The sequence below is a fragment of the Dromiciops gliroides genome, chromosome 3, assembly GCF_019393635.1.
Source record: "Dromiciops gliroides isolate mDroGli1 chromosome 3, mDroGli1.pri, whole genome shotgun sequence".
NCBI classification, from domain to species: domain Eukaryota; kingdom Metazoa; phylum Chordata; class Mammalia; order Microbiotheria; family Microbiotheriidae; genus Dromiciops; species Dromiciops gliroides.
The window spans coordinates 641673306-641695224 of NC_057863.1; the positions used below are offsets into that span (position 1 = coordinate 641673306).

Consider the following 21919-nt stretch of genomic DNA (forward strand, 5'->3'; position numbering starts at 1 on the left):
CTCCTTCCTGGGGAAGCCCAGACTGAGGTTCCTCTAGAAGTCATGCTGCATCTGGACGTGAACTTGGTGGGGTCAGGGTGACTGACAGGAGCTAAGGTCAATTTGGAGCCTGCTCTCCTAAACACTTCTGGCTGTGTCTTTGAAGTCAATATTCTTTTGTAAAAGCCAAGCCATGTTGACTGCTTAAATGGAACTGGAGGGCCCTTAATAATGGGGGGGGGGGGCAGAGAACCACAGGGTCAAGGCGTTAGAGCAGAATCACCTCAGGGCACCTAAGAACCCCAAGAGGGGGTAATATAGCCAGCCTGGATCTGGGAGCAGGGGAAGGGAGGGAGAGAGGGGAGGGAGGGAGGAGAGACAGAGACAGAGACAGAAACAGAGAGACAGAAAGAGGGAGGGAGAGAGAGAAAGAGAGAGAGACAGACAGACAGACAGACAGAGACAGACAGAGACAGAGAGAGGGAGGGAGATAAAGAGAGGGAGAGAGAGAGAGACAGAGAGGGAGGGAGATAGAGAAAGAGAGGGAGAGAGAGAGAAAGAGAGACACAGAGAGGGAGGGAGATAGAGAAAGAGAGGGAGAGACAGAGAGACAGAGAGAGGGAGGGAGAGAGAGAAAGAGAGGGAGAGACAGAGAGACAGAGAGAGGAAGGGAGATAGAGAAAGAGAGGGAGAGACAGAGACAGAGAGACAGAGAGAGGGAGGGAGATAAAGAGAGACAGAGAGAGAGAAAGAGAGACAGAGAGAGGGAGGGAGATAGAGAAAGAGAGGGAGAGAGAGAGAGAGAAGAAGAAGGAGGAGGAGGAGGAGGAGGAGAAAGGGAAGGAGGGAGAGAGTGCTCCATAGCCAAATGCCTGGGCAAGCTATGCCAGGCAGAAATCTTGGGACCAGCTGAACAGCAACTGTAAATGATCAACAGAGAACTGACACTGACCCACAGGAACAATGACGTGCTACCCAATGGATGAAGCTTAGGCGCAGTGGTCACCACAGCCGCAGTCTTGGCCATTCTTGTTAAGTTTATGGAAGCCTGGCATCGCACGGGTCCTGGTGGAGACATCATGGACTTGCAGAAGCACAGGAGACAGAGAGTTGCACTAAATGATCTGGCAGGCTTGTTGGGGCTCCCACCATCTGTGAATCTATCATCTGAGGGAGAGTCAGTCATAATGGAATTCATCCAATTTAGTCCAGTTATGGGGGCACTGAGAAGAGAAACCACCTCCCAGCTGTACCAGGGTAGGTTGGTAAAAGCTGGAGAGATGATTGAGGACATTCGTGCTCTTCTGTCCAGGTCTTCACCATGGGACCTTGGCAAGAGATGAGAACTGAAAGGGTTCTTGTAGTAGAAACAAGATCTACTGTTCATCTTGGTGGGACCCATGATAGTAGGCAGCAAGAAATTCATCACGTGTTACCTAAGAGTCTTCTAGAAGATCACATAAGCTGGTTTTTCCATTAAAAAAAATAAATCAAAACTAACCTTCCTCAAGACTTAATTGGTTCAGGGGATCATAAGATTATAGACTTAGAAGGGACCTTAAATGTTATCATTATATCACTGCGGAGATGCAGTGGATAAAGCACCCGCCCTGGATTCAGGAGGACTTGAGTTCAAATCCGGCCTCAGATGCTTGACACTAGCCGTGTCACTTAACCCTCATCACCCCACCAAAAAAAAAAAGTCACCATTTCATAAATAATAAAACTGAGGCCCAGAGAAATTAAATGACTTGCTCAGGGTCACACAGCTAGTAAGTATCTGAGGCAAGAGTTAAAGCCAAGTCTTCCTGATTCTTCTATCCACTTTTCTCAGCTGATTCTCAAACTGTTATTACTTCCTGGTCACCTAAGGCATAAAAGCACAGCACATGAGCAAGCAGTCAGGGCTCCTCAGGCTTGATGGATATTCAGTTACCATGTGAGTCAATATCCCTTTTGGATGGAGTGTGCCATTGTGGCAGACGGAGAAACAGGGGGAGCTGGACCCAACTGAACCAACACTGTCTCTTTCCATTTTGCTGTTGTGTAAATATCCTTTTGTTATAGGTGTCTCATTTCATTGTAGTTCAGGCTGGTAGACCAGCCTGAGTCAGGCCTGGCTCAGAAGAGTCCTTGAGCCTAGAGATGATTCTGCTCCTGAGGAAGGCAGGTTGCCCTGATCAAAGGAGAAGCTCATTTCCAACTCAGATGCTTAGGGAAAAGTTGGGGCAAAGGGAGGAAAAAGATGCAGTCAACAGATGAATGTGAATTGTTTTACTACACTTATTCATTGGAGTAGTTAGGTGGTACAGTGGATAGAGTCCAGGGCCTGGAGCCAGGAAGACTCATCTTCCTGAGTTCAAATCTGGCCCCAGACACTTGCTGTGTGACCCTGGGAAAGTCACTTGACCCTGTTTGCCTGTAAAGTGAACTGGAGAAGGAAATGGCAAACCACTTCAGGATCTTTGCCAAGAAAACCCCAAATGGGGTCATGAAGAATCAGGCACAATTGAACAAAAAAGAAGTTGAGGGCAGAGGAGAGCTGGCCACGAAACTCCACAATTCCAGGCCCCTATGTCTCTTTCTTTCTTTCTCTCTCTCTCTCTCTCTCTCTCTCTCTCCTTCCTTCCTTCCTTCCTTCCTTCCTTCCTTCCTTCCTTCCTTCCTTCCTTCCTTCCTTCCTTCCTTCCTTCCTTCCTTCCTTCCTTCCTTCCTTCCTTCCTTCCTTCCTTCTTTCTTTCTTTCTTTCTTTCTTTCTTTCTTTCTTTCTTTCTTTCTCTCTTTCTTTCTTTCTTTCTTTTCTTTTCCAGGCAATGAGGGTTAAGTGACTTGCCCAGGGTCACACAGCTACTAAGTGTCAAGTGTCTGAGGCTGGATTTGAACTCAGGTCCTCCTGAATCCAAGGCCAGTGCTTTATCCACTGTGCCACCTAGCTGCCCCTCTTTCTTTAAAATACATATATATATATATACATACATACATACATACATACAAATATACATTTAAATATTTCCCAATTAAATGTAAAAAAATTGACATTTTAAAATATTTTGAATTCTGTGACAAGTAAAACTAAATGTGAGGTCACCTTAAATTAGAAGCTTTTAGCACCAGTCTTTGGGCATTAAGCATTTATTAAAGCATAGTAGGGGGCAGCTAGGTGGCACAGTGGATAAAGCACCGGCCCTGGATTCAGAAGGACCTGAGTTCAAATCCAGCTTCAGACACTTGACACTTACTACCTGTGTGACCCTGGGCAAGTCACTTAACCCTCATTGCCCCACAAAAAACAAACAAAAAAAGCATAGTAAAGAGAGAACATGTGGAGTTCAGAAAGTTAAGAAGAAGCCTATGCACCCTAGAGGAGATATAAGACTTCAGCCTGGTCTCCTTCTTCTCCTTCCCTTCTGCCACCATGAAGTTCTAGCCAAGAAAAAGAGACAGAGCCATGGAGCCAGTCAAACTTCCTACTTCCTGCCTCCTTCCCCTGGAAGAGGCTGTCTTTTAAGCTGATTGGTTAGATTGGTTCCCTGGTCTTGAGGGTGGTCTCATTGTTGAGTTCAAAGTCCTTAGCTTCTGAGAACAATACCCTATTGAGGGCCTGCCAGGTGTGGTTTCAATTTAATTAACTTTACATTCATTTTTTTTTTTAAGTGAGGCAATTGGGGTTAAGTGACTTGCCCAGGGTCACACAGCTAGTAAGTGTTAAGTGTCTGAGACCGGATTTGAACTCAGGTCCTCCTGAATCCAGGGCCAGTGCTCTATCCACTGTGCCACCTAGCTGCCCAAGCCCATTATATCTTACAATTCCAAATTTTTTCCCTCCCACCTCACCTTTGAGAAGGCAAACAATTTGATATAAATTATACATGTGAAGTCATGCAAAATATATTTTGCAAAAATATATCCATATCAGCTGTGTTGCATGAGAAAACACAAACAGAATAAAACAATAAAATAAAGTGAATAGTAGTATGCTTCCATTTGCACTCAGAGTTCATCGGTTTTCTCTCTGGAGGTGGACAGCATTTTCATCATAGGCCCTTCAGAATTGTCTTGTATCATTGTCTAGGAGTAGCTAAGTCATTCACAGTTGATCATCATACAATATTGATGTTACTGTGTTTGATGTTCTCTTGGTTCAGCTCACTTCACTTTGCATCCATTCATACATGTCTTCCCAGGTTTTTCTGAAACCATCCTGCTTGTAATTTCTTATAGTACAATAATATTCCATCACAGTCATATGCCACAGTTTTGATTTCTTGGGGATTCAGAGCTAGTAGTGGTATTCAGACCCCTATCTCTCTCTCTCTCTCTCTCTTTTTTTTGCAGGGCAATGAGGGTTAAATGACTTGCCCAGGGTCACACAGCTAGTAAGTGTCAAGTGTCTGAGGCAGGATTTGAACTCAGGTCCTCCTGAATCCAGGGGCAGTGCTCTATCCACGGTGCCACCTAGCTGCCTCCCCCCATCTCTCTCTCTCTCTCTCTCTTTTCTTTTGGTGAGGCAATTGGGATTAAGTGACTTGCCCAGGGTCACACAGCTAGTAAGTGTTGTGTCGGAGGCAGGATTTGAACTCAGGTCCTCCTGAATCTAGGGGCAGTGCTCTATCCACTGCACCACCTAGCTTCCCCACCCCCATCTCTCTTAATGAAAAATGTCACTTTTCTTTGGCATCATTGCCCAGGGGCCCTGAGATGGGCTTTAACCAGGTTGAAGTCCCTGCATATATCAGAGGGGACACATCCCGTATAGGAGAATAAGGCAGGGCCAAGTCAAAATCACTCAACTAAAGCAGTCCCCTTGGCTGAAGCCTCTTCACTGCCCTGATTAAATGGAGGTATAGGTTCCCATCATCCTCTGGGGCTTAAAGGAAAAACTAGAGACCCAGAGTGCCAAAGGACCAGGTAGAGAAACTGGAGCTAAGAATCTGAGTGGGAAGACACTTCACTGGACATTTTCTAGCTGTCCTTCATCTTACCCTGAACTAGAGCCTATATCTGACCAGGTCCAGGCCTTAAATGTCCCCCGGATTTCCTAAGCCTAAATCTAATTAACCTTGACCTTTTCCCAGCATCTACCTTTTTAATTTAGATGAAAAGGGATGATTCCTCCTGTCTGGGGGAAGCGATGTTGCAGTCTACAATCCCTTGGGGAGAGTGAAGGTAAATTGAGGCAGGGGAAGAGAAGAGATAGGGCTGAGGAACTAGCATAGGGGCACAACATAGTGCATGAGACGGGGGTTAAGGGGAAGGGTCCTGGTCGGGGATACCCAGATGTCTCTATTTTTTTTTTTTTTGCGGGGCAACGAGGGTTAAGTGACTTGCCCAGGGTCACACAGCTAGTAAGTGCCAAGTGTCTGAGGCTAGATTTGAACTCAGGTCCTCCTGAATCCAGGGTCAGTGCTTTATCCACTGTGCCCCCCCCCCCGCCCCCGCCCCCAGATGTCTCACGAAGAGGGAAGGCACCAGACTGGGCACAACGTTACTCCCTGGCTGCACATGCCCAAATCCCAAATGAATAGGCCCCAGACGCAGACTGACAATTTCACCTAGCCTAGGTAGGAGTCTCTCTCAGTCCTTTGCGAACCGCGCCCCCTTTGACCAACGGGAACGTAGAGTTCTAGATTGATAGGCATGCCAGCCAATCCCCGCCTTCTCCCCAAGGGACCTGGCCACGGCCTGTGAGCCAAGGCTTCGGAGAAAGTAGTAGAGTTTCTCGTGTGTTCATTGGATCAGCCCCGAGGCCTTCCTCCAATTCTGCGAGCTTCCAGCTTTCGGAGGCGGGGTCTCCTCTCCTCCCCTCCGCTGCTGCGTCTGGAGTCTGGCCAAAGGTTGAGGGAGGGGCGACAGAGTACTTCCTCGTGTCCTTGGAGTGTTGGCGCCCGGCAGGACAAGCACAGGACTCGCCATGAGGGGCTTGTTGGTGAGCGCCCCGTGCCGGCCCGAGACCCCAACGGGAACTCCCTCTGATCTCCGGGGCTGAGACCCAGCGGGATCCCCAGCCCTGGGAGCCCTCTCTTACCTACAGGGCTGGGACCCACCAGGACTCCCAGCCCTGGAGGGGAGTTAGTCCCCCAGACCTCCTGAGATGGGACTCCCCCCGGACCTCCAGCCCTGGGAGGGGGGTGAGCCCCCCATACCTCCTGAGATGGGACTCACAAGGACCCCCCAGCCCCGGGAGGGAGCCACCTCTGACCTCTAGCCTTAGATGCCTTTTTATAAATTGATGTGCCTGACACATAGTTGTTACTCAGTTTTGACTCTTTGTGACCCTATGGGCCATATGTCAGACCAATACTGTCCCTGGGGTTTTCTTGGCAAAGATGCTGGAATAATTTGCTGTTTCCTTCCCCAGTGGATTAAGGCAAACAGTAGCCCAGGGTCATGCAAGGCCATATTTGAATTCAGGTCTTCCTGACTCCAGGCCCAGTGCTCTATCCACTGAGCCATCCCAACTCTCTCTCTCTCTCTCTGGCTGGCACATAGTAGGTACTAAATAAATGCTATCATTATCTTCCTTGTCATTTTCCTGGGCTTGGACACACAGGGGCCCTCCCAACCCCTATAGCACTCACTCCCTTTTACCTCCTGAACTAGGACCCCCAACCTTCAGGGCTGGGACCCTTATCACTGGGCTCCTTAACCACAGAGGAGCAGAATCTGACCCCTGTCCTCAGGGGCTAGGATTTGTTACCCATTGGGGCTACTAAACCCAGGACTCCTCTCTGACTTCCTGAACTGGGCCCCGTGGGGAACCCTAACTTCAGGAGCTCTCTGGGACGTCCTGAGTCAGGCCCAACCCCGGAAGTCGTCCTCTCTTACCCCTGGGACTGGAACCCTTCCCCTTGGGGTATCCCTGTCCCAGTCTTGGACTCCCTTCTCTGTGTCCTGGCTCCCCAGCTAGAGTTCTCCAATGAGCCCTCAGGTGGGATGCCCCATCCCCTGCTATCCCTTGCCCCCCTATCTGAGTTATTTGGGGAAAATTCTTGACCGGGTGAGCTCAAAGGTTCCTTCCAAGTCTGAGATTCTGATCCTGGGGCTAGCAGTCCCCTGACCTTTGCCATTGACAGCCCTACCCCCTCCCCTCCCATTTTACTTTCCTCTGATAACCTAGATCTCCCTTCCCCCCCAAGGTGTCCCACTCCCGGACCTTGATCCGAACCTTCAGCTCCAGTAGCAGAAACTCTGTGAATAAAATAGCAGAAAAACAAAAACTCTTCCAGGTGAGCCCCTGAACCCCCCTTCCCCTAAGCGCCCCAATATCTACCAAGCATGTTCCTGTGGCCCTTTTTCCTGGACACCCTGATGTAGCCTTGCTCAATGTGGCCCTCGCTCTGCGGTATCTCATCATGTTCCCTTGGGAGTCCCCCCATTTCTCGAGAGACCCTAGTTTCTGGAACCCGGCCGAGAAATGTCCTGCCCAATGCTCCCAGGAGTTGCAGTTGTGGGGGCTTCCCCCGACTCTTTGGGGGTGATGACAGACTGTCTTCTCATGCCTCGAGTTTTGCTCTGCCCCCTAGGAAAACAATGATCTCCCAATCTACCTGAAGGGTAAAGGTACAGATGGCCTCCTGTTCAAATTTACAATATTAACATGCTTTGTAGGTGAGTGGAGGGGATGGACAGGGGAAAAAACTGGGCCCCAGGCTGGGTGGGGGATGAGAGCGGGGGAGGGTCTCTGTCCAGGGCCTGCCTCTGAGCATCCTGGATTCCATGTGGGATGGGGAGCGGGGTGCCGAGTTCTGCACTGTTGGAGGGCTCAGAATCTATGGGGGGGGGATTGGGTGGGGCACCCCTCACCTCCTTTTTTCCCACCCTATTTCCCCCCCTCCCCCCAGGCACTTGCTACTGTTTCTACTGCCTCGGCTGGGCCTCCTTCCCCCACAAGAAGGAAGACTGAACACCAGGATAGGGCAGAAGGGGAGAGGCCTGGCAGGGCCTGGAGCAAGGGTTAGGGTTGGACAGAAATAAATGCCTTCGCTGGGAGAAAGCTAATCCAGGTGGAGTCTGTCTGTGTCAGTGGTGGAGATCTGAGACCTAAGCTTTGACCAGGATGGGGCCACCCAGTGCCCTCCCCTCCCAAAGGGAGCCTTTGATACAACTGTAGGCCACACCCTCAGCCCGACACACACACCCACTATAGCAGAAACCGGGCGGGGAAAAGACGGGGAATCAGAAAAGGGAACGGGGCTGCATCTGACAGGACCCTGTGTTCCTCAGTTACTGCTGTACCTGGCTGGCTGGCAGGGTCCCCAACCCCTCCAGGACTCCCCAGGGTGCTGTCCTGCCCCCCAGAGCTGCTGACACCCATCATCCTAGATGGCCTGGGGGGGTCACACAGGCTAAGGATGGGGGTCACAGGAAATCAGCCCTGGGGAAGGGGCAGTCAGGTGCAGGTCTGTAGTAGGTGGAGTGACCACATCAACCCGGGAAGTCTCCTGGGGGGGGGGGGGGCAGGGTTTCTGAGCTTTCGAGGTCTGTCCCTGGGATCAGGGAGGCAGATGGGAGCATCTAACAGGTAAAAAGCTGAGCTCCCAGGGCTCCTATACCCGCTGCTCTTGCTGCTCATACACCAAACACGGACCTGCTGACCACAGGTGCTCAAACCAGGCCTGGTAGGGATGACTCAAGGCCCAGGCTGACCATGGGGCCTGGTGCTCCTGGACTCCATCTCAGCCACTGTGTCCAGGGGGTTGTCATGGCTCAGCAGGTGAAGGGGGGAGGGGAGTGTGGACAGCTTAGACCCAGGTCCCAAGGGCATGACCCTATATCTACTCAGATCTGGGCCACTTGGGGTGAAAGGAGGGTGTGAGGGGCATGCCCCACCCAGGGCACTCAACCTAAAAGCAGCCCTGCCCCCACCTCCAGGGGAACATCCCAAGGCAGGGGATGCCAAGGCTCTTGGCCTCCAGAGGCAGGTCTTAGGGTCTCCCCCCAGGGCAGGTAAACAGACAGAAATCTTTCCCCCATACCCCCAAAACCTATCCCTCTGGCCTCCTGCCTTATATCCCTTTCTCCAGTAGCTGGAGCGCGCAAACACACACACACACACACACTCTCTCTCTCTCTCTGGAATATTCACCACAAGAGGCTGTTGGTCTGGTGACCACTGTTTATTTGGGGCTTGCCTGCCCTGCCCTGCCCTGAGGTCCACCCAGAGAGGAGGGGAGGGGGCCTGAAGCACATGGGGAGTGGGAGAAGGCACTAGATGCCAATGAACCCCATGGGGGCAGCATGTGATGGCACCTGGCTGACATGTGCATGTGGTTAGCATGTTAAAGCATGTACCATGCGCCAACAGGTCTCGGAGCAGTGGCAGGCATGGCATGTGATGTTTACAGGGGATCTGCGTGGGGGGGATAGGGCACTAGAGCAGGAGGATTTCTAAGGATGCTGGGAAGTGTGTGACTGGCGTGTCAGAGCATGTGACATGTTTACAGGGGTGCTGGGGGGCAGGGTGTTAGAGCATGAGGGTTCCCAAGCCTGTAGCTGGCACACGCTGGACCTGGGAGGTGGGCAGGGCTGAGGTGGGAGTAGGGGCTCCTTGGTGGCCATGTTTGTATGGTCAGTGGTAGCTGGGACACCCAGGCACGACGTGTGACATCAGTGTCATGTGGTGCCTGTGCCAGAGGGTCCCCACATGGGGAAATGTGGCGGGGAGGGAGAAGGGGAGCAGCTTCCTGGTGATCTCTGTCCTGGGGTTCCCGGTGGGTGGACAGACACATGGGCCTCAGGAGTACATAGTCAGCTGCAGCCACTGAGGAAAGAGGGGGGAGACGGGAGGAGTGAGATGGGGGGGGTGTCCCCAGGGATCTCCTTGCACTGCCAGCGGTCACCCCCAGACAGACATGGGGCAGGGGGCTGGCCTCACCTCCTGGATGTTGACACGAATCTGCCCGCTGCCGTCTTTGTCCAGAGACTTGAAGGCACCTGGGTTGGGGGCAGGAGAGAACGGTTAGCGTACATCCTGCCCTCTCAGTACATTGGCCCATGTGCTGCAGGAAGGCCCCCACCCCGACCAGGATTGGGGGGAATCCTGGGCGGGGCTCGAGGGCCAGATCACTCACGGAACATGGCGTCCAAGCGCACAAGGCAGCTGATGAAATTGTCAAAGTCCATATTCCCGTCCTCATCCGCATATCGCCGAATGATCATCTGGTACAGCTCTGGGCTGAGCTGGAAACCTGGGGGCACGGCAGGGGTCAGCAGAGCCCAGGTGAGCCTGGCAGGGCTGTGGGTCCCCCCTCCCTTGGCCCCAGCTGGCCCATCCTGCCTGCAACCACCTAACACTTCCATTATCAGTCACACACCCAGAAGGGACCTCAGCTCATAAAGTCCTGTCCCCTCCTTCTACAGGGAGAAAACTCAGGCCCATGAAGTAACTTGTCCAGGGTCACATGGCTGGTAAATACCAGGGTAAAACTGGAACCCAGACCCTCTGGCCCCAGTCAGGTAGTAAGTACCATCATCAGAAGCATTTCCACAGCCCTTTCAAAGTCTGCCCGGTGTTACCACCTCTGTGAATCCAACGCTTCTGAGAGGTAGCCACGATCACCCTCAATTTCACAGATGAGGAAACAGGCTCAGCTTGCTGACTCACCCAGCCACACAACTAGTGTCTGAAGCATTCAGCACAGTGCCTGGCACATAGTAGGCACTTTAATAGATGCTTACTGACTGGCTGAGGCTGGATATCCTCGCGGTGCTTCAGATTGTAAATCCCTTGAGGGCAGGGGCTTTCTTTTAGAAATGGACTCCTCAGTGCCCAGCACGTAGTAGGTGGTATGTAAGGTGGCAGACTCATGGCCTCCCTTTTGGGGGTCACCAGGGGAATACTAGTTATAGAAGGAGTGATTAGATGTCACTGAGTTACTGATCAGTCTAACAGCCCCCTTGTCTGTAGCATGCCCAGGTTTACAAGCAGGTTCTCCACAAACAACCTTGCGAGGAACGGTATGGGAGGATTTAACCCTCCTTTTTACAAATGAGGAAACTGAGGCTGAGATGACACGCTGTGGCCAGTTAGTGTCCAAGACAGGATTTGAACGCAGGTCTCCCCAGACTCCTTGGGATCTCCAGGCCTCAGTTTCCCCATCTATAAACTAAGGGGGTTGGATTAGATACGCCCTGAGGCTTGTCTCCTGGCAGGGCAAGAGAGGAGAATCACAGCAGGGGCAGAGGTGGGGGCTGCAATCGGTACTGATGAAGGGAGTACCACCACTGAGGAGATCTAGTGATGATCTGATGAGTCCCTGAATCTCTACTGATCACAAGCCTATTCCCTCCCAAAGCCTCTAGACCCCAAACTGTCTGTACCCAGGAGTGCAGGGGCTGAATCCAATCTCACGGCCCCACCGCACACAGTAAGTGCTTAATGAATGCATCCCTCTGACCCCAAGGCCCCACAAACCTGCAGCTGAAAAGGCTCCAGGAAGCTCGTTGCTGCCGATGGTTCCTGAGTGGTCAATGTCATACTGTTTGTAGATGGCCTGGAGAGGGGGGAGGGGGGTGTCAGAGAAGCCCAGGGGAGAGCCTGGGGGTCAGTGTAGGGGCAGCTTGGTCCTCAGGAATGGGCAGGGAAAGGCCCAGGAGGCCGGAGGCAGTGGGTGCCCAGGGAAGTGGGCTGGGGCGGCTCTCAGGGCATCGACTTAGTGGAAGGGCCAGACCCACCTGCCACTTCTTGATATTGTTCCAAAGGTACTTAAACTCCTCAAAGCCAAGTTTGCCCGTGGTGTCGCTCTGGCGGGGGCAGGAAGTTAAGGCTCAAATTGGGAGGCCATGATGTGAAGAGGGACCATGATGCCAACCCACATGATGCAGGAGAAGCCAGGGTGGCCCAAGGACACGCCCCTCAAAGCCTCCCCCCAAAGCCCAAGGATACATCCATGACTGCCACCATGCTCCGACAGGTGTCGATGCCAAAGCCGTCCGTCTTCAGGTCAGGGTCTGTAGGTGCCAAGGTGCAAAGTCAGAGTTCATCCGGCCTCCTTCCATCCCTGGTCGGAACCGGCCCTCCCTCTCCCAGGGTCCCAGGCACTCACGTCGGGTCACCACCTTGTTCAAGATGTTCATGAGTTCAGATGCGCTGACTTCCATGTCCTGCAGGGAGAGATCAGGGCTGGAGAAGGGAAGGTCCCCTTGTCCAATGGGCCTGGTGTCTGGGTGCCCGACCATCTCTGGGGACGCTCCCTGGGGACCTGAAAGGGTGGCAGGGGCGAGGGGAGGTGGGCACTCACATCTCCGGCCAACTGAGAAAACAGCCTCCTGAACTGTCGCACCTCCTCACTTTCATTGGCCTCGATGTGGGAGAAGTGGGATCGAGGGGGCTGCGGGCAGAGAGCAGGGTCAGAGGAGGAACCGCCTTCTGGCTATGCCCAGGGCCTGGTGGGGTTCCGAAATCCCCCTCCCCACCTGGAGGTGAGCTCAGTCCCGTCCCCCCCCACCCAACACTCCAGGCATGCCCTCCCTCCTGGGCTGACCCTTCACCCCAGGCAAAGGAGGCAGGGGGTGAAAAGGAAGGGTCTCCATGGGTTGAGGGGGGGGGATTCACTTACCGGGGGCTCTGGGTTATAATTGGCTGCAGCTTCGCTAGAGAGAAGAATGGGGGAGAGGGGAAGGGGGTATCATGGAAGGGGCAGAGATTGGCCCTACTCCCTCCATAAAACCGGTCTGGCAACCTGCAGAAGGGCCTGTCAGGTCGGAGGGACTCCCCACCCACACTTGGAGCCAGGGTCAGACCCTGACAAGAAGCCGGGAATCTTCCCCACAGGCGACCCTCCCAGCCGCCGAGAGCCTGGCTTCCCAGAACTCCCCTCACCCACTCCCAACCTGGGTCTCTCTCACAGTTGGCTCCCAACCCCCACCTCCCAGTTTTATGGATGCTCCTTTGTCTCATTCAAAATCACAACCACTTCCTGATAAACTGCCCCTCCCCCCCAGAACCCTCCCAGGTAACAAAGAAGGGCTAAGGAAAACAGACCCAGCTATCCCAGGGGAGGGTCCGAGCAGCATTCCACGGGAGCAGTCAGCCCTCCCTAGGGCAACCCTTCCCCCACTTTTAGCAGAGATTTGTCATCTCTTTTAGAGAACAGATACTGGTCCCTGGAAGCCGGCCCTAAGCACCCCCTCCACGTCCAAGGAGGGGGAGGAGGAGGATGGAGCTGGGGCTGGGTGGAGGGGGGGGGCCTCCCTTCTCCAGCCTTCTGTCTCCATCCCAGTGGTCTGAGCCTCTCTTTTGTCAGGGCCCATGAAAGCGACAGTATTGTTCCTGAGCTAAGGTTTACCTAGAACTGTCTCTAGCAGCCACCCCTCCTCCACCCACCTCGGTCACTCACTTCATTTCCCTAGGCCTCAGTCTTCCCATTTGTAAAAAGAGGAGGGGTGGCGGGGATGGGGGCTGGTGAAATCTCTCCCTTTCCTAAAAGCCACGTTTTTAAATCAATAAAATACAAAGGATTACCAAGGAAACCAATTACATTTAAATATAATTAGGCAAATATTAAACAGAACAGAACCTCTGCTCTAGATCCCATCCCAGGAGCCCTGCAGTATCCTGCTCCTCCCAGCATCCTGCCTCCCTCCCCCAAGGTGACTCAGGCAAGACAGTGAGGCAGCATCTCCTTCCCAGCCTTCCCGGTATCAAAGCCTCTCCCCATCCCCGGGGCACTGAGGCCCTTGGGACCTGGGCCACAGCCCCAGTGTGGTCTAAGGAGGTCTGGGCCCAGATCACACCCCCTGCATGCCACCAAGTGACACCCAAGAGGCAACACCCAGCTATCCTTCCATAACCCCGCTTCCTGTGTAACTGTAAGGATCGTGTAAGCAATTTCTGCTCCCCAGTGAGTCATCCAACCATCACCTTAGTACGACGGTCCTTCAGGCACTAGCTTCAGCTCTCACCCCCTTGCCTGCTACCTTGCCCATAAAAGCCTCCCACGGGGGCAGCCAGGTGGCACGGTGGATAAAGCACTGGCCTTGGATTCAGGAGGACCTGAGTTCAAATCCGGCTTCAGACACTTGACACTTACTAGCTGTGTGACCCCGGGCAAGTCACTTAACCCTCATTGCCTTGCCAAAAAAAAAAAAAAAAAGTCTCCCTGCAGGCAGGCAGTTAGGGCACAAAGAAATGGAAGAGGGAAAACACCTTTATGTATAAAACATTTCTAGCAGCTCTTCTGTGGAGGCAAAGAAGTAGAAAAGCCCACAAGCACCAGGGCAATGGCTGAACAGGTTATGGTCTACAAATGTGACATGCTGTAAGAAATGATGACATGTACAACATTTTTAAAAATTCAAAAGAAAAAAAAGAAATGATGACATGCATAGTTTCAGAGAAACCCAGGAAGACATGTATCAACTGACGCAGAGATGTGTTCAGGCTCAGAATAGGTTACCACCTTGGACAGCTTTGCAAAGGCCAACAGACCTGAGACAGAGGACCATGGGCCTGGCCTGGCCCCGGGAGGCAGCAAAATACAGGTTTTCAGACATAGGCAATGAGGGGATTGTTTCTGCCTGTCAATGCCAAGGGCTTTTCCACCAAGAGTGGGTGGGAAGGTGGGGCAGCTAGATGGCGCAGTGGATAGAGCACCGGCCCTGGATTCAGGAGGACCTGAGTTCAAATGTGGCCTCAGACACTTGACACTTACTAGCTGTGTGACCCTGGGCAAGTCACTTAACCCCAATTGCCTCACTAAAAAAAAAAAAGAGTGGGTGGGAAGGTGGGGCAGCTAGGTGGCGCAGTGGATAGAGCACCGGCCCTGGATTCAGGAGTACCTGAGTTCAAATGTGGCCTCAGACACTTGACACTTACTAGCTGTGTGACCCTGGGCAAGTCACTTAACCCCAATTGCCTCACTAAAAAAAAAAAAGAGTGGGTGGGAAGGGCAGAGGGGAGAAGGCTAAGACAGCAAAATTAAAGAGGGTCAGAAAGAAGCGCAGAGAAGCAGGACAGCTTTGAAAATCACAGGTGTTTTGCGTTTGCTGAGAAAGAAAATCACAGACCTATTGTTTCATGCACAATCTTTTTTCTGTTTTATGTATCAAGAGATGGTGAGTTATTTGGTGTTGTTCTAAATAAACAAGGAGAAATGCATTGGGTCCTATATGAGCCTGGGCAGGTTGATCCATTTGGGCCTCGGTTTCCCTAACTGTAAAATGAGGGAGTTGGACTCTGAGGTTCCTTCCAACTCTCCATCTGTTTTTTTTTGTTGTTTTTTAGGGCGATGAGGGTTGTGACTTGCCCAGGGTCACACAGCTAGTGACAAGTGTCTGAAGCTGGATTTGAACTCAGGTCTTCCTGAATCCAGGGCTGGTGCTTTATCCACTGCGCCACCTAGCTGCCCCCTGTCTCCATCTGTTATGCCGTGATCCCCTCACAGTCCTCTGGGCCCTGTGTGTATCTCTACCACCCATTGTCGTTTCTCCTTTGGAGAAGCCCCTGCCCTGTTGTTCCCCTTCTTAATATATGGCTAAGGATACCCCGCCATCTCCCACTCCCTAAACAGGGCATCCCTGGGGTCTCTGTCCTCTTCTCACTCCTGGGGGGGGGATTCATTCTTCCTTCCCAACCCTTTTGCTGCCACGTCTATCAGGGATAAGCTTGGAATCACCCCATCCCTAGCCCCACTATCTCTCTCTGGAGTCCAGAGTCCAAGACTCAAGAGGCAGGAAGACCTGGGTTCAAATCCCACCTCTTACTTCCCCCCCTTTTTAATTTTTTGGTTCTCTCCGCCCCTTTAATTAAAAATTTTTATTCTCAGTTCCAAATTTTCTCTCTCCTTCCACCCTTTTTCATACCACCTAGAGGACAAAAAAATCTGATCACCATAAAACACATCAATTCTGACCCTCTCTTGCTGTGAGCTCAGGCATATTACATAACCTCTCTAGACCTCCTGTGGCAAACGATGACAAGACCTATGAGAATCTACCTGACCGGGGGCAGCTAGGTGGCGCAGTGGATAAAGCACTGGCCTTGGATTCAGGAGGACCTGAGTTCAAATCTGGTCTTAGACATGATACTAGCTGTGTGACCCTGGGCAAGTCACTTAACCCCAATTGCCTCGCCAAAAAACCAAAACAAAACCAAAACAAAAAAAAGAATCTACCTGACAGTGGGGCAGCTAGGTAGCACAGTGGATAAAGCACCAGCCCTGGAGTCAGGAGGACCTGAGTTCAAATCCGGTTTTAGACACTTAACACTTACTAGCCGTGTGACCTTGGGCAAGTCACTTAACCCTCATTGCCCAACCAAAAAAAAAAAAAAAAAGAATCTACCTGACAAGATTGTGGAGAGGTTCCCATGAGATAATGGAGCTGGGGAACTTCCCAAACCTCAAAGCAAGATCTAGCTAATCTCTGTATCAACAAAGAGAGAGATCTGGGGTGGGTGAAGAGGAATGGTTATAATATTTTTTTATAAATGTAAAAGGGGGCAGCTAGATGGCACAGTGGTTAAAGCACCGGCCCTGGATTCAGGAGTACCTGAGTTCAAATCTGGCCTCAGACACTTGACACTTACTAGCTGTGTGACTGTGGGCAAGTCACTTAACCCCCATTGCCTAAAAAAAAAAAAAAAAAAAAAAAGTAAAAGAAGGGGCAGCTTGCTGGCCTGGTGAATGCAGTGCCAGGCCTGGTATCAAGAAGACCCAAGTTCAAATTCAGCCTCAGACACGGACTAGCTATGTGACCTTAAGCAAGCCATTGAACCCTGCTTGACTCGGTTTCTTCATCTGTGAAATGAGCTGGAGAAGGAAATGGCAAACCACTCCAGTATCTCTGCTGAGAAAACCCCAAATGGGGTCAGAGTTGGACAATAATGACTGATCTATAGCAATATAAAATAAAGGCAACCACGGGCAATGGCTGGTCTCTGTACCAGGAAGACCCGGAAGATTCAAGGATGCCTTAGAGGTGTGGGGGCTGTGTGACCCCATGTGATGCCCTCTCAGTGGCCCCAACAACTCTATGAGACCCCTCACAGTCTGCCCTGGTGGAGGGGCCTTCCTTACTGGGAGTTCCCAATATCAAATAGATCACCTGTCCAGACCCCCCAAAATCGCACATATGTATTTTTTTGGCCTGGGCCCATGATTTCTACAGTTATGGGGAACTCTCTCATTGGTGGGGGAAAATCTGTTCTACCAATGTAAATTATTGTGGGGTTTTGTGTGTGTGTGTGTGTGTGTGTGTGTGTGTTTTTCAGGGCAATGAGGGTTAAGTGACTTGCCCAGGGTCACACACCTAGTAAGTGTCAAGTATCTGAGGCCGGTCCTCCTGAATCCAGGGCCAGTGCTTTATTCACTGCACCACCTAGCTGCCCCTAAATTATTGTTTTAGGAAGGTTCTGCGACCCACCTTGGGTGAGCTGGGTGAGAAAGGATGACATGCAGGATTTTGAACCCAGGTCCTCCTAACTCAGAGGCAGGCCCTCTATCCATCACCCAATGTCATAATGCCTACCAGGGTTTGTTGTGATCACATGCTCATTCCTTCCCCCTTGGAAGTTCCAGGTCCATCTCCAATGTCTGATTTACAACTATCCCTAAGGACCCCCCCATCCCACTTGTGACTTGCAGCCTAGAGCTCTTCTCTAAGCTGTCTCCTCCTCTCAGAATGGAAGCTGGGCCCAACTGGCTCTTTTAATGCTGTCCCCAGCCCTTAGCGGTGCCTGGCACACAGAAAGCACTTAATGCTTCTTTTATTTATCGTGCTCACTATACATGCCTAACCAAGCTCCCCTTTCCCTAAAATGGCTTCCCATTCAGCTGGGACACTGCCTCCCATTCCTCTCCTAATCTAGGGCTGAAAGCTTGAAGTTGTCCCTGTGGGCAGAACTTTCTTTCTTACCCCTACATTTGATGGTTCAAGCAAGGTAGAAAGAAATTCCCCTTGCCCCCAGAAGCCTACATTCCTCTGCCCTCATCCAAAAGTGTAACGGCCGAAACGGAGGCAGCCAAGGATTCTCAGAGACCAGGAAGAGGGGACTGCCTGCTCCATCACCAATACCACGTCTTCCCTCAGGCCCATCGGCCACTCAGAAATGGAAACTCAGCACCCTCTGCCCTTGGATTCCGCATCTCCATCCTCCCTCCCCACTAGCAGCTGAGCCCCAAGGAGCCACCTTTCCTCCCTACTTCCTCCCTAAGTGACCTATTGGGCTTGCTTTACCCAGGCTGCTATGGCCTCTTACTGAACTTGGGTATAGCCTTGGGGAACAAGGAGATGGTGGTCCCACTGTCCACTGCCCCAGACAGACCTCATTCCACAGGGAGCTCGGTTCAGTAGGAACTGCCCAATAGGAAATGGATAAAAAAGGAATGGGGGCGGGGCAAGATACTTCTCTGATTTTATGCCTGTGCTCAGAAACCATCAGTGGCTCCCTACTACCTCCAAACTCTTACACGGGGACACTTCTTAACTGGTATCCACCACCCACCTTCCCAGACATGTCTCCTGACTCCCTTCCATCCACCCTATTCCCTGTCTCTTTGCCCCCTCCCCCTGCTACACCCCTACCAACCCTAGCTCTGAACCTATTTGGGCACCCACCCCAGGCCCAGGTGCCAATTCCAGGCCACCTGACACTACTCAGATCTCCAATTACAGGCCTCCTTTCGAAGAGAAGGAAACTGAGGGTCTAGTGACTTGGCTAAAGTCACCCAAATATGAATTTTCAGAGGCAGGGCTTGAACCCCAGTCCAGGCTCCCAAAGAGAGAATACCCTTTCCCTACAGGATCCTCTGCTAGATCCTGAGCTGAGCCCCCATTTTATTCAAACTTTCATTCCAGGCTCGGACAGAGCTCTCCCAGCTGGAGGGAGAGGGGAATTTGCCCCCCACACAAACACATCTCACTCCCCTCCTTAAGTCAGAAGACCCGAGTTCCCTCTGATGCTTCGTGACTCTGGGCAAGTCACAGGCCTGGACCCTGTTTCCTCAGTTGTAAAATGAGGGGTGCTGGGAGGTCCACCGCCGATGAGGCTGTTTCCTGACAGGAAAGCACCCGATAAACTCCAAGGCCTTTTCAACGTTAATAAGACTGTCCTCTCACTAACGGGGAAGCCCAGGTTCGGAGAGGGGGTTTGTGGCTCTGCCGAGATGGGCTGGGACTGGAGCCCACGAATCAGGGGTTCTTCGCATGGTATAAAGAGTCAAGTCGGCCCGGTCCCTCCTCGGCTACATACCCAGCCATGGATGGCTCCCTACGGGCCGCCCGCAAGGTTGCTCAGGCTTATTCATCACCAGGCTCAGGCCCACTCCCCTTTCCAGCTTCCTTCCCAGGTCTCCCACTAAACAGAGGACCCCACCACGAGTGCCTGGGCTACTTCTGAGCCCTGCCCCCCACGTCCCAGGACCCCTCCATGCCCCGGGGCTCCCTCAAATCCGTGGCTCCCCATACTCTCCCATGGTCCCCAAGGGCCGAGCCCCCCACTCACCTGATGGCGCTGATGACGCCGCCTAGGAAGCCCATGGCGCCCCCCGCCCCGCCGCCACCGCCGCCGCCGCCCCCTCCTCCGCTGAGCAGCCCCCCGATGACATTGCCGATGCCTCCAGCACCGCCGCCTCCGCTGAGCAGCCCCCCGAGAGCGTTGCCCACTCCTCCTCCGCCGCCGCCGCCGCCGCCCTTCCCTCCCAAGAATGAATTAACCAGGAACATGTCTCCAGGACCTGGGGGACACGGAGAAAGGGGGGGGGGGTGTCAGAACTCCCGTCCCGGCACTGACGCCGGGCTGGGGATCTCTAAGCGTGGTTAGCAATGGGGCGGGGCCCCGGGTGCTCCAGAGGCTCGGGGGTCCCACCCTTGGGGGTGTCGAAGGGGGAGGGGCGGGTATAGGGGCAGGATTTGGGGGGGCTGCGAGTCGGGAGAAGGCTTTGGGGAGTCAAGGCTGGGGGTCCAGGGTTGTTGGGAGGGCTCTTGCGGCCTTGCTCGTGTCCGAGTATGGGGGAGTCAGGGAGCACGGGGGAGGGGGCACTGAAGCTGGGGTTCGGGGTCCTGAGTTTAAGGAGGTTCAAGGCCAGGTTGGGGGAGCCTTGAGTGGGGTTGGGGATCCCGGGCTCGAGAGCCTCTGGCTCGGGACCCGGGCCTGGGGGGCGCTGGGGGCGGGCCCGGGGACCCCTCTCACCGTGGTCTCGGCCTCAGTTTCCCGGCTCCGGCCTGGCCTCCTGCCCTCCTCGCTCTGCTCCACTCGGGTCCGGTTGCAGGACGGTCGGGCGGGGCCGGGGTGACTCAGGGGCGGCCCCGCCCGAGGCGATGGGCCTTCCCGGGGCGTCCGCGCGGCCCTAGAGCCCTCCCACAGACGTCCGGCCTGGCCCCGCCCCGCCCCTTCCCGCTGCATAACGGGACCCAGGCGTCCCCGCCCGCCCGCTGCTCCCCGCAACTGGAGCCCAGCCCTCTCGCCCTGCGGGGGCCCGGAGGGACACAAGGGGAGGGCGTCTGTATCTTTAAGAGCCCCATCCGAGGCCAGCCCCCCCACCCCCAGCAAGTGACTCAGGACAGATGCATCCTGGCGCTCTCGGGGCCCACGCGGGGGTACGAGTTACACGTCGTAGACCCGCGAGGGGGCTGTGGTGGGACTCCTGGGTCCCGGGAGGGGGGGGCGGGGCACAGCTGCTGCACCAGCTCAGCCTAGCTAGGGGAGGAGGGGAGAGGAAATGGCCCAGCCCGGGGCATGGGTGACTCCTCGGTCCCCATCCCTGTCCCCGCCCCCGGAAGCCGAGGCCTGTTTTCATTCCTCGGTCCACGGGGCCATAACGCGACGCGGAAATAGCCGGGACGGAGGACACCCAGCAGTCTGGGTGGGGCCGGTCCTTGGACAGAGGGCAGGGACAGGTGGCCATTCCCAGCTACCTCTCCTTGCTGGTAAGAGACCGAGAGCTTGTGACCTGCCCTTGGCTACCACCTTAATTGCGGTTTTCTCTGCTCTCCTCATGATTCCCCCAAAGTAACTTTCCTAATTGCCGGTTGGAACTGAGCGTGTGATGACTCCTCAACTACTCTACAAACTGCAGTGGCTCCCTATTCCGTCTGAGATCATACACAACTTGTTTCACGTTTGATGTCCTATATAGCTAGACCCAAACCTACCTGTCCAGCCTCCCAGACACTCCTGCAACCACATTTTTCTGTTCCTCACTCATGGCCCTCCATCTCCTGCCTGCATGCCTTTCTCAAGTCCCCGGTTGGAATGTAAACTTAGAACGCAAACTCGTCTTGTCGTGAGGAGGGATTGTTTGTTTGGAACGGAATGCAAGCAAGCATTTATTAAGTGCCTACTATGTTCCAAACACTTTGCTAAGAGGTTTACAAATGATTCTTTGGTTCTTAGTACTTGTTTCCCCACTATCTAGGACAATGCCTGGCACATAGTAGGGACTGATATTTGTTGTCATTTACAATTATCTTAAAGCACATGGATATGTTTGAAAACCAATTACCTAGGAAACAATTCAACCTTTGTTAAGAACTATCAGGAAAACTGAAAAGTCTGGCAGAAACGAGGTTTAGACCAACATGTTAGCTCATATTCCACAATAAAATAAAAATGGACACGTGACATGAATGTTAAAGCCTACAAGAGCCAAGGACCAGAACTTTGATTTCGTTGATGTAATACAGAAACTCCTGGATGAATAAACTCCCTCCACAAATTGATTGGGCACCCTTTGCAATTTAGTGCCTAGAGGCACTGAAAGACTGGTATTTGCTTACAGAGAGCCTTTGAACCCAGGTCTTGCTGACTCCTGAGCATCCCATTATCCACTATGCCACAGATGCCTGATTAGGGTATGATTAAAGGAATTATTTTTTTTTAATTAGCTCATGGGGCACCTAGATGTTGAAGTGGATAAAGCACTGGCCCTGGATTCAGGAATACCCGAGTTCAAATCTGGCCTCAGTCACTTGACACTTACTAGCTGTGTGACCCTGGGCAAGT

General features: G+C 52.9%; 2 protein-coding genes across 2 annotated transcripts; one reads left to right on the forward strand and one right to left on the reverse strand.

Moving 5' to 3' along the window:
* Positions 1 to 5748: 5748 nt before the first annotated feature.
* LOC122750431 (cytochrome c oxidase subunit 7A1, mitochondrial-like) lies at positions 5749 to 7977 on the forward strand. Its single transcript, XM_043997152.1, has 4 exons — positions 5749 to 5905; positions 7116 to 7205; positions 7503 to 7587; positions 7821 to 7977. Exons 1-4 carry the CDS (start codon positions 5891 to 5893, stop codon positions 7880 to 7882), a joined length of 252 nt encoding a protein of 83 aa, XP_043853087.1. The 5' UTR covers positions 5749 to 5890; the 3' UTR covers positions 7883 to 7977.
* A 1103-nt stretch (positions 7978 to 9080) lies between these two features.
* Positions 9081 to 20291, reverse strand: CAPNS1 (calpain small subunit 1). The gene is made up of 11 exons (XM_043995266.1): positions 20108 to 20291; positions 19421 to 19652; positions 12537 to 12570; positions 12219 to 12308; positions 12024 to 12081; positions 11864 to 11928; positions 11653 to 11721; positions 11393 to 11471; positions 10050 to 10166; positions 9854 to 9912; positions 9081 to 9739 (listed from the first exon to the last, which is right to left on the reverse strand). The coding sequence occupies exons 2-11, from the start codon at positions 19639 to 19641 to the stop codon at positions 9713 to 9715; spliced, it is 819 nt and encodes a 272-aa protein (XP_043851201.1). The 5' UTR covers positions 19642 to 19652; positions 20108 to 20291; the 3' UTR covers positions 9081 to 9712.
* Between the last annotated feature and the right edge of the window lie 1628 nt (positions 20292 to 21919).